General features: G+C 42.2%; 1 protein-coding gene across 2 annotated transcripts in view; it reads left to right on the top strand.

Moving 5' to 3' along the window:
* Positions 1-12,452, top strand: part of kaznb (kazrin, periplakin interacting protein b) — a 141,880-nt gene that overhangs the window by 51,105 nt on the left and 78,323 nt on the right. For both annotated transcript variants that reach the window (XM_034694777.1, XM_034694786.1), the window contains exon 3: positions 8,462-8,669. In XM_034694777.1, the coding sequence (XP_034550668.1) occupies positions 8,462-8,669 (208 nt within the window). The remainder of the gene's footprint in view (positions 1-8,461; positions 8,670-12,452) is intronic.

The following is a 12,452-nucleotide window of genomic DNA, read 5'->3' as shown; positions in this document are numbered from 1 at the left end:
TGTTCCACATCCTAACGGAGGCATAAAAGGGGGAGGTGGTCAAGGTATGTAGCATTAGAGCTGGCAGGGCAGAACAGCGCTGTGTGTGTGTGTGTGTGTGTGTGTGTGTGTTTGTGTGTGCGTGTCTGAAAATGTGTTTATGGATCTCGCGCTGGGTTCACATGCTGCACCTCTCACGCTTCGCATTAGTGTGATGCAATTTGAAATCTCACACTGGGACACCAACATTGCACTGTTGCAGGGTTCAGAGTGCAAGTACAAAGGCAAAGTGATGCCTGAACTTTAAAATGGCACTGTTGTGGACTGAAATGTGTTAGAGCCCAAAGTTAATTTGTGTCTATTTTTAGGGAGTTGTATCCATACGATGGACCTTTTGCACTTGCTACACCTGTGCAAATGAAACAAAAATCACACCGTCGAAATCAAATGTGTAGTTTTTGGCGCCATTCATACATCTCATCTCTAGACCATAGTGGGTTCATACTTCTAAAAAGCACTGTACAACTTGGGTAGATTAAGCAGACACAATAGGCAAAGGCCATGTGATGGATTCTGGGAGCCACTGGGAGAAGAGACAGTGACAGAAAATAGCCAGCAGGGAGCAGAAGAGAGATCAAGGGGAAATGAGGCAAGAAGCAGAAAGTGTCTCTGTGGAGAGCAGACATGCAGGAGTGTCATATTTTGCGGTTTGATTCTCCATCATCAGACTTATATGCTTCCAGTCCCGCTGGTCCTGAAGTTCATCTCAGCCCAACCTCTCCCTTACCCTCTCCTCTCCCTTATCCTCTCCCCTTCAATTCCCTCGAGTCCTGCAGACAAGCCTTTATCTTCATACTCATCAAGGCCTCTAGCACTGTGTTTCATCCGCGGCCCTGTCGACCATTATCTCCGAGAGGGGAGGCTGTCAAACTGTTTATTATGACCAGACTATCGTAGACGGTAGAGGGACGAGGCTGTGAGGCGTTGGAGTGGAACTTTAGGAGGACTGCTGGTGACAGACGTGCTGAGTTTGACAACAGATAATAGGTGCTTCTCTCCAGGTCTTATCTCAGCTGCTTTAGGCCAGCTTAAGGCAGGGGAGTTTATTTCTCTGCTCTCTGGGTTCATGCTGCAGAGGCAGAGTAGAGTTGCTGGTTTCTACTGTTCAGCAACCTGTTGATAGCTCTCTGCTCAAAGTTTAAAATAAAATATTGAATATAAACAGTATATTAAACTTTATTGACACCAAAACAGCATTTCATGATGGATGTTGTGACTTCAGTCGACAAGTTAGATGTAGTTAGGATACTGTAAGCAACTTTCCATGCCTGTTTTACAAACTAAATGTAAGGTTAAACATTCAGTGGCAGATTTTCTACATAATGGAAAATAAGTTTCCAAGAATAAACTGGAAAGCTGCTCGAACAGGAGGGTTAGAAAGAGATGGAGAAGTAGAGAGAAAACAAAGATAAAGAAAAGGAGTTGAGTTTCCGCTCGCTGCTATTCCCTGTTCACTCCATCAATGACCCTCTGTGCCTGTGTGTCACCACTCAGGGCAAAAAGCTTTCTCCTCCCATCACTTGCACCCACAGAAATACCCCTTTTTTTTCCTCTCCAGCTGTGACATTTGCATTTGATAAATCTGCATTCTGTGTGAACATTCAAAGCAAGTGAGCTGAGAGAAATGCTGCTTTCAAACTGTCTGTTCTATTTCTAGTTATTCAGTAATTTGTGCTCCTTTTCTATATGTTACATCAGCACATTATCTTACGCGTATTAATAACAAAAATTAACCCACCAACTTATCATCACATGTATTAATGGAACTTTGTTGTTATGGGAAAGTGTTTTAGATCTGACAGATAAAGGGCAATTTGCCTGAAGGGTCTGTTTGTGATGATTGTTGACGAAAGAAAACAAGGGGTGCTGTAGTGGCAGCAAAAAACACTTGATCCAATTTGTAGCTTTGATAAGGACTCTCTAACTCACACTCGTTCTGTCATCCTTTTTTGTGCACAACACCTTTCTACCGTTGTTTAACTCACACAAACACGAGCTGCACTGATGGTTAACAGACAAAAGCAAAACCCAACAGCGGTGCCAATTAACCTGCCAGCGAGTAAAGATTCAAAACTCTTGTAGTCTTTGATGTTGGCAGACAGTCTGCCATGTGCACAGACAGTCTTATTTTAGAGAATAAAATGTCCTGAAACTTGCTATTTGCTTCAGTCCCCGGCAGACCAAACATTTTGACTTACCGATTTAGAAATTCAGTGCTGCTCTCCCTGAGAGTTGACAGAGCAATGCTTTTACAAATTGAGCCTGACATGTACTTCCTAAACTGTCTATGTGGGATACATAAACAGGCTTAATGTTAACTCTTACCGTGATAAAACCTTCTGAGGGCGGATTGTAGTCTGTTTCAGGGGTCTGACTCCTAGCGGAGGATTTTTTGACACTCACTTGAGAAGGTTTAATTTCAACATCAAATAAAAACATTTTTCATTTTTAAGATTAAGTAACTCTTAAGATAATACAAGTTCAACATTGTGTTTTTAGCAAGCACCAACCTCGAGTGTGGAAAAAAGGAAGCCAATGCATAGGGTGCAAACGTGCAGTTCCTGAAGTGTCCACTTGGGGCTGCATCCAACAGCTGAGGATTCCCCATTAGACCCCATGTTAGCAGATTTACTAACATTTCATGATAGTTGAATGAGACCCAATGTCTTTGTCATGTTTAAGTCTTCATCCAGCCACTGGGCTGTCAAACTAAGCAGACTCATTGCAACAACTTTTGAAGTCCACATGTCTGTGGTAAAATGTGTGTCACTGACGTTGATCAGGGGTACAGGGATACGTCTGCAAGGGAGTGGTGGTTTGGAGTAATATTGAGGGGTTCCAAATAAACATTAGCTGGTGAAATCCATCATGTTCTACCACAGACAAAAGAGGGTCATCCAGTAGTTTAAGTTCACTGGTTTTGTCATTGATTGCTCTAGCTTGGGTTGTGTCTGACAAACTTTCTGCAGTTCTTAAATCAGCACTGTAGCACTGTTTAGATTGATTAAAAATGTAGTGTGATGACCAGCATGGTTGAAGTTCACTATGCTTCTTCAGAAAACAATACGTGACATGGGGACTGAGATTGCACGCATGTTTTATACAGTGTGTGGTCTTAAGCTGCTTGTGCTACCCCCCAAGTGGCCAAAAAGTGAACACGAGATTAGGGAACTCATGTATTAGATGTTTTGACATACATAGGCAGTGTTGCCTTACGGTGCCTTGTCATTTTTTCCAGTCATAATGAACCCTACAAAAAATATCTTAAAGCCCCATTCCTACTAGCATTTACTTATACCACATGACTGTAAGAATTTTACATTTTTATATGTTTTAATATGCAGCGTCTGTCAACAATTTTAACTTCTATGTAGACATAGTCAATAGAATCAAATCCATGTTTTACTCTATGGCATACATAATTTTTACACCCTGAAATAAAGGCTATCCAGTAAGTTGGAAAGTTAGTTTGTTTTTCTAACTCACTGGATAGTTAGTTTGTGGCTGTGTGACATTAGTGTGTCACTACATCAGTTGTTGTCCTGCGATTTATAAGTCTCTCTGTCAGTTCACTCTATCCTATAAGTGTCACTCTCCTCGCCAATCGTCCTCCTCTGGATGTGAAAGCTGTAACTCTGCACAGTGTGCAAACAGGCTGTTAGGAGGTGAAGGATCCTTGACCAGCACATTGCTGAGGTCTGAGAGTCAAGTGTCCTCACACTCTGATGGATCTGTCTGCTCTCACATCATCACCCAGATGGAATTTATTCTATGAAACATGGCTGCTGACTTCTTCACAGCTAACCAGTAACGAACACATCATTAAAATGAAATAGCACACCTCCAAACACGCCCCTTCAAAATATTTTTTCTTCTACATTTCTTCTATATGCTTTACTTCTTTTCCATTATAAAACCATTGCATATACTCACACACCCAGACAGGCTCTAAAGCTTTCTTTTTCTCCTGGTATTTGATGGACATTAGTAAGTCTAGTGGAGTGGAGTGGATTTTTTCCCCAGGCTCCTGATAAGACCTGTATAAATAGTTGAGCAGGGCATTATATCACTTTGCTATTGGGTAAAAATGGAAAGCATTCCAGTGTGCGCAGGATTAGTCGATATTCAATTAACCCAGGCAGACAGTCATGGTGACTGTTTATCAATACCTCTTTTTAACTGCATGCACTCGGCACACTTAATTAAACTTCCCATTAATAGTATAAAACAAGTGAGCAAACCAACAACACAAACACTGACCCAAGTTTGGATCAAATCCATCGAGGTGCTGGTTATTTCATGGAGTCAACCAGGTCCCTGCACTGGTCCAAAGTCTCTGCCATGGTCATGAAATCTGGTTATGGACACAGAGGAGGACTTTGTGTGTTTTGGACACACCACAATTATGCATCCTCAAAGTATTTGTCTGCATGTTGATGTGTATCTGGGACACTTCCTGACCCTTCACCCCTAAATCATTCATTTCCTCGCATTCCACAGATTATCGTATGAAAGCCCTGCTTCACATCGCTGAAAGCAGACCGCGTTGGATGTTTTATATGAATGAAGATGTCATGTTGTGTAAGAAATTCAGTTCAGGACAAATGACAGGCGCCTTCAGTTTAAAGCAAAGTGGAGATAACCCATCCTCTGTGCAAAAGACATGATTGCTACATTTCTCCATACAAATCAGGGTCAGTGCACTAATCCAGGGCAGGGATGTGGCTGTCTAGACAATGATAATGATCTGCTAACATGTGATGTGGTCAAACATGCAGCAACTGTGTACATCCTCTCAATAAACGTCCTGTTTGCATTTCATTGGTTGTAAATTGAGGGGCAAAGATGTTGATGGATGTTACTGTAAGATTGCGCGATAAAGGGAGACAAGAGGAAAAGAAGAGAGAGAAGAGGAAACAGCAGGGAAAAAAATCATGTCATGCAACAAGAGAGAGCCACTGTTATGAAACTGTTTATATCCTGGAGGTAGAGGATAGGATAAAATCTTTCATTTATAGCCGTAACTAATGACTTTAAGCCACAGTATCGCTTTAGGGATGACAAAGTCAGTCAGTCAGTTCATCTACCACGATAGTAAAGACTGAAAGAGCCAGATGAAAATAAGATGGATTGCCATGAAGATTTTTACAGGCATCATGGTCCCAAGAGGATGAATCTCACAGATGATGGTAATGCCTTGCCACCTTTCATATAAGGTTAACTTTGGCTTTCAGTGATTGGTTTCACTCTGTAGTTAACTCCTACTAACTTTGGCGACCCATTGACTTTGATTAAACCCCTTTAGGCTAGGACTGATTTAGGAACCGTGCACCCAATGACAAAACAGTCTTAGCTGCAGTTTTATTTGGATCAATCAGCAATTGTTGGACAGCATGCCTCCGTCTCTTTCCACTCTGAGAGATAAGGCAGAATAATGTCTTAATGGGTGCTGACATAATGCACTGGTAGAGAAAAGGCATGCAGAGAAGTGATCTGGCAGGTGGAGCTGTTAGACTGAGTTCACACTCTCACTGCTTACTGAAACACACTTTTAACTTACCAATAAAACAGCTGAGATCCTTCAGGTCTATAAAGTCAACAGCGGAACAGATTATTTTGTTTATTTAAGACAGAAAGTTACAGATATAGTGAGTTCAATGACTCTGGTGTTAGTGTTTGTTACGTTGTCTCTTGTCATTCCTGTTAAATAGATGAAGAGCGCTACAGGAGGCCGCATTTGTCTATAAAGCTGTCAATCATGACACCAGATCCCTTTTTGAATAACTAATTCAAAATTAACATTTAGGTGAAATCAGCACTATAAGAACTAACTGCTATGGGAGAGTGTGTTTGAAAATTATATATATGACTTTTATTTCAATTTTCTAGTTTGCCCCATCTTCCATCTGTTGTAATGGAGGAGGCAGGCTTTAAGACCTATACTGCAGCCAATCAACAGGGGGAGCTTTAAAGGTTCTGGCTTCATTCAGGATATTGTTGTGCTGTCTAGCCTGGGTCTGTCTGTGACTTTATACAGTCTATGGTTGGCATGCTAGCATGCTGAACTTGACTTTCAGCTGACCGTGTCAGTGGTAGTCCAGTTTACAACAGCTGTTGAAAAATGGGAAGAGTCCTCTGGAATGCATCCTAGTTTAGTTAATTATTATAATATCAAAATATATACTAGATAGATTTATATGTAATGGTAATCTAAAGCCATCTGTGAGGGAAGCATCCAACTGAAAGTCTGGACACTTTTAATATTAACTCCATAACAAGACAGCAAAACCCTCTCCTCCTTTGTTGTTTACATTAGCAAACACGTAAACTTAGTTTTGTCCAAATATAAGGATATCGTATTTCATCAAACCATGTTTTAAGTTTGACCATTTCATTTTCTGCCACAGCTTTCGAATCCTCTCATAACACAAACTGCTATAACTTTGAGACTTTATATATGTCATTAATACACAAATTAAAAGTTGAGGGCCCATCATTCAGCCACAATAAAAGTCTTCCAGACTATAATATAGAAGTAATGCAATGTTTGCTCTTTCTTTTCGACTGGTTGTGTTGTTTTGTTTGGCACACACAAAGACAGTGAGCTGTTAATTTTAATCAAAAATTATAGCTACATTTTTGGTTTAATGATTGAGTAAGACATTGAGCAAGGTCCTAGATCAGTTTGAAGTAAACGCATGTTAACAAACTTTGTCATAAGTTGAAATGTCAGCAATAGTTTAATTTTTTATATATTTTTTTACCAACCATGGACCAAAGTGAAGTCTACCGCTATATGAATCTTTGCTGGAAGATACATTCCCTTGGTCTCACTGCAAACAATAATTCCATATTTATAGTCAACAGAATACAGGATTGGACTACTTGGGGGTGAGTTGCAATAGTCTCCAAGGGGACACACTAAAACCTCGTATTTGGTTACCATGACGCACATTGTTAAAAACAAACCACCAGCCCAACTAAAAATGTGTGCATCTGAGTCAGTTGCCAATCTCGCATGCTTCAGTTCTCATCTTTGTTTGTCTCTCTGCCATTGTGTGAATACAAATGAGCGTTGAGCCGTTATCACCAAAGCTTTGGATGACAGTGTCTGAGTGATGTATCACTTGTCTTTCTCGGTTTGTTGCCAGAGACAGGATGTGTTTTCTTACCGGGGAAATGAAATGTCAAATGCAGATTCCAACTTGTGATGGCTCAGCAATATCCGGTATCATTTAAAGTTAAGATGAACAGTCCGCTGTCCCTTCCCTAACCCTTTGTGTGTGCAGAGATATTTTACAGCCGATAACAAATTATGGTGGTGGTGTCTGTTTATTTGTTGGGATAAGCTGAAAAATAATCCCTCCAACTGTTTTTGATCAAAGACGTATGTTTTCGACACAGCTCACTTGTAATTCCTCCGGCCTCTTCCCTTTTTGTTTGCCCCATTAGAGAGCCGTGCCTCTGTCCTCGGCTAAGTTTGCTCTCAGAGTTGAAATGTTTTCCCCTTGGGCGCTTTGAGCCGGCCCCTTCCCCTTCCACCAATGTGGGGGTGAGCTTTCCCAGGACAAAGAGATGAATATATAATGGAATGAAAAAAGAGAGGGGGGTGGTAGAACAAAAAGACAGCGGGTGTGTGAGTGAGAGGAGAGGGAGGAAGGGAATGTGGGAGCGGGAGGGGAAAAAAGATACAGAGTGGGCTTGACAAGTGCTTGTCAAAGGGTTCGATACTGCTGCCAAAGTGCCCGAGTGCAAAGAGGAAGAAGCAAAGAGAAACAATCTGTGCTTTTCCCCACACTACAGACCCGATTGCCAACTCATTACAGGCTCCATAGGGTGTGGGATACACAGCAAACTCTTGTACTTTCAGAGTTGGTGGAAAGCAGTTCAGTCCAACTGTGTCCCCCCTCTCTCTCCCCTGGTCCTCCAGCACATGGTACGATCCATTTAAAAGGCTGCATGTCATCTCAGTGTGTGCTGGGTCCTCTCTGAGAGCAGCTGCTCACAGCACATTCTCCTCGGCGGGAGCACTCACTTTCTCCTCTGCCTGCTGGGCTGCATCTCTTTTCCTCTTCTATCTTTATTTTCTCTGCTCACTTTGCACTCTACTCTTTCTGTCTCTCTTTCTCCTTTCCTCGCACACTCATGCTTCCTTTGATTGTAGCCACACAGACGTTGTTCTTATGCAGTAACAGGTAGACATCATCTCAGCAGAGAACAGAAGAAGGACCAGCGTTTTTGCTTTTCTTTTGTATGAGCAAAGTTAACTGTGTGAGAAGAAGCACAGGTGGAGGAGGAGGAGGAGGAGGAGAAGAAGAAGAAGGGAATAAAAGCAGGACAAGAAGAAGGAAAGGGGTCTTTGCTTCACCCCCTCTAATGCTCCTCTTGACATCATGCTGCTCTGTGTGGATTTGCTCCTCAGGGGAAAATCCTTAAAATGATGGAGGACAACAAACAGCTGGCACACAGGATTGATGGGGCCATCCAGTCCGCCAGCCAGGAAGTGACCAACCTCCGCTCAGAGCTCTCTGCTACCAGCCGCAGACTGGCAGAGCTGGGTGCCAGCAGCCCCCCTGGCTTTGAGAACCACCACCAACACAACCACCATGATGACAGCCTCCACTACCGGGGTGAGTGTCACAGCATGTTTGTAAAATGTGTGTGAAAATATGTGAGTGCTCACGCCTAATCCCCTGCCTCTGTGTGTGAGTGAGAGTGAGAACATGAACATGTGTGAGTGTTTTGAAATCAACAGTGGGAAGTATTTAGGGAATGTGTAGCCGGGTGGCTTATTTTTCCCCAAACTCCACACCAGAATGAAGCAGCTGAATGAAAAAAGAGAGAGAACAAGAGAGGATCTGGGTGTTTTTATTAGACAGAAGGGAGGGAGGGAGGAGTTGGGGGTTAGAGAGCGTGGGGCAGAGCCGGTCCAGGGTTTTGGTTTCCCAGGCAGCAGCTGGGCTCCTCTGGGGCTGCTCTCCCTCCTGCTCTGGCTCCTTCTCCACTCTCTTCTCAAGTCTGGCAGAGAGTCTTAAACTCCTGAGCTGTGGGCCCAGAAACTGGATGCCAATGTCTCTGATGGGGGCTGGCGACAGCATGGCACCATCGCTTAGCCAGGGAAGAGAAGTGATGAGGGAGGAAAGAACTCAAACTGAAGTTTTTGTGGCCAAAGTTGTTAAAGTTTTGGCATTGTGTCATTCAATAACATTCTTTTGTATCACTTTTTATAGAGGTTATAACTTTATGTCGGTAAATGACAAATAAATTCTTCGACTGGCTTATTTTTTATGTTCATAACTACTTAAAGTTGGCTTCAGCCTGTCTAAAACAATAGCCTGGGTCTAATTAAACCATGTGACGACAGATTCTTCTTGCTACTTTTATAGAGCAAACATCTTGGATTCATTAATGATGACTTTTGTAATGATGGAACAAAATGTTAAGGGGAAGTCCCTGTGATTTTGTGTGCGTGTTGTACAGACGTGAGAACAGAACAGCTAAGACATGTGTTTCAGGACAAAATAACAGAACATAGGATGACATGACAGATTCATCTTCTCAACGCCTCCATGTGCAGAGATTTTCTCTCAGTTAAATTGGGAACTCCCGTTAAAAAAGACCTCATGTTACAGATCTATGGTCTTGGTTTGTCTCCGTTTTGCATTATACTTGAATACATCCAAAAGCCTTGAGGTTATGGAGCTCATACCTCGACCAAGCAGCTTGCTGTCAGTGTCATTAAATGCCTCCTTGTGTTACACATATGTAGTTCAGCAGCAGGTGATTCCTCATATCTGCTGCTCGCCCTGAAGGCAGAGGGACGATCGGTGAAGTGTGGTGTCAGAGAGGGATGATGTGTTTGTTTTTAACAACACCTTGCCATGTGCATTATGGATACCACACATTCTGCTGACACTCAGTGGTGGCTTCTCAGGCAATGCTGCAATGCAATAATGACATCATGTTGGAGGTACATTCTGCCATGAAGTTGCATCATGTGAAATGTGTAACACAGTTATTTTGGAGTTTGATTCAGACATGTCTTTGTCTCTTTTGCTTTGCACTCTCTTTGTGATCTATGACTTGCAGGTCTCCTGACTTCTTGGAAGTAAAAAACATAATTACAGTGGAGTGTTTCGTCATATCTGTTTGGAACAAAAAGGGAGTTCTTATATGGATTTTCCGGTTTCTATCAGGAACACTTTGAGCCTAATTTGATGCTTAATGGATAACCATTTAAATCTACAAGACACTCTCTAACTATGCATCAAATGGCCACATGCGTCAAAGAACTTGTCTAGACTTGTGAGCTGTAGTAATGAAGTATTTCACAAGACCTGAGGTAAAGTTGGAAAGCTCTCTCTCACAGAACTCTGAACATTATTAATATGTCAGTACTCTAATAAAAAGCTAACTCTTAGCTCTCAGGGTAAACTGTGCAAGTATTCAGCTCACTTAGCAGAGCTCTTTACCAGGAATATGTGCCTGCATGTGTTTAATTTTCCTGTGCATTGCTTTGCATTACTTGTCACTCTGCTTATATTCAAGAGGAGCTTGCGTCCATGTGTTGGTCTGGTTTATACGGTTCATACGGAGAGGTAATGTAGTCTTATAGGTTGGGAAAACTCAGCTGGATTGAGTTATCTGTGTCGTCCATCCTGCTTGCTCTCTGCCTCTGTTTCGCTCCATCAGTGTGAACCGGCCGCCTGACATTCCCACATTCCTGAATGTCAGGCCAGTGATGTCATACTTCCTGTTCCCAGAGGCCAGGCCAGCAGTCAGGTGACCGATCAAACCAAACACAGCCCCTCAGCCCTCCTTCAGCTTCTTCCCTTCCTTCAAACTGAAAAACTAACACAGTAGAGCCCTCTTGTCGCATGCTTAAAGAGGGATGATCCTGAGAACCGCTTAGCTTTGGGATGTTTTTTAAAGATTTTAAGTTGAAGATGATTCGTCTGAGGGATCTCCCGGGTCAGGCGGTGTTCTGTGTGATGAGCCAGCGTCAGCGTCCACTGGCTTAGGGAGATTAAATGTTCTTCAGGTGTGTTTCCCTCTCAAGGCCTGGCTGTTTGTTAGTCCATTTGTTGGCTCTACCCCAGGATCAAAGCAGCCGCACAGCGAGGTGTTTTAAAATGCATGAAGTGGCTTCCTGTAAATATATTAAACTGTGTGCCAAAATGTCAGAATTTCTGCCTTTTCCCTGCGGAGCTTCAATAGCATCTCTGACAGATGTCCAATAAAGCTGTAAACACAGCACCTCAGCCTGCTGTTCTGATGTCCTTGAAGCCTGTCCTTCACACTGAACTTATCACGGAGCAGGAGATTACATCACCTTAAACTTCCAGTGCTACTTTAAGATTTATTTCATTTTACTTTTATGCATTTTGTGAGATTCTTGAAGCATATGTCTGCCGATGAGACCTTACTTTTATCTGTCTTAGCTTTAAAGTACATACGAGATGATGAATGATGTATTCGGCTGTTACAAACAACCTGCCTCCTTCTATTATTGTTACAGACAGTAATGTATTCAATGCTGGGCCAGGGTGATGACTCCCCTTATTATTGGCCCTTCTTCTTAATCCATCACATTGATGTCAAGGCCTTGTTTAACATTCCTAAATGATGCCAATGTTTCAGCAGCAATCCAATCAAACTCACAGCAGTCAGACTTAATGTCTCTAAAAAAAATTTAAAAAAAACATTGACTCCTAAAACATCCAACTTGCTCTCAATTTGTCCGCAGGCTGTATGAAAATATTTTGTCCTCTAAAATCAATAAGAGTTAACCTTACAGGATGTTACATTATTTATACTCATGGTAGATCAGCGGCCTGCAGACGCTCGGTGAGAAAGTGCTCATCACAGACTCATGGGAGTTTGCCAATACTAATCCATAAACCTTTCTAAAACACAACCATGAGGCAGCTGGGGGTGACTCACACAGCTCAGGGAGTATGGGTGACACAGGGAACAATGTGCCGGATATAATAGGAGAAACACTTAGCTCAAGTTTATTTAGAGATATGAAAGTACACGTGCACTTAGGTTGTGAATACAAGGTGACTTGTAGTAAGAACACTCAAGGAACAGGATGGGGAAGATATTCTTCAGGCTGACAATATTATGAGTGGCTGATTTAAAAGAAGTGGTCCATTGATAGAGAGCTAAAGGTACAACACATGAAAATCCAGTGCAAGGTCAGCTACAACTGTCAAAGAGAGTTTAGATGGGACAAATTAGGATCTTAATATGCTCCTATCTGTGCTGCCAGAGCTAATGTAGCAGATTTAGAGTAGGCTGGAAAGAAAACATTAGAAGTTTATGCCATTAAATTTTGTATTTCTAGTCATTTGGGATGAATTCGGTCAAATCTAGCTGTGTGTTAGGTTCCCTGAATGAACTGACAATTC

The sequence above is a fragment of the Notolabrus celidotus genome, chromosome 1 (assembly GCF_009762535.1).
Source record: "Notolabrus celidotus isolate fNotCel1 chromosome 1, fNotCel1.pri, whole genome shotgun sequence".
Taxonomy (NCBI): domain Eukaryota; kingdom Metazoa; phylum Chordata; class Actinopteri; order Labriformes; family Labridae; genus Notolabrus; species Notolabrus celidotus.
Note: the sequence above shows the minus strand (reverse complement) of the source record. Positions and strands in the feature narration are given on the sequence as shown.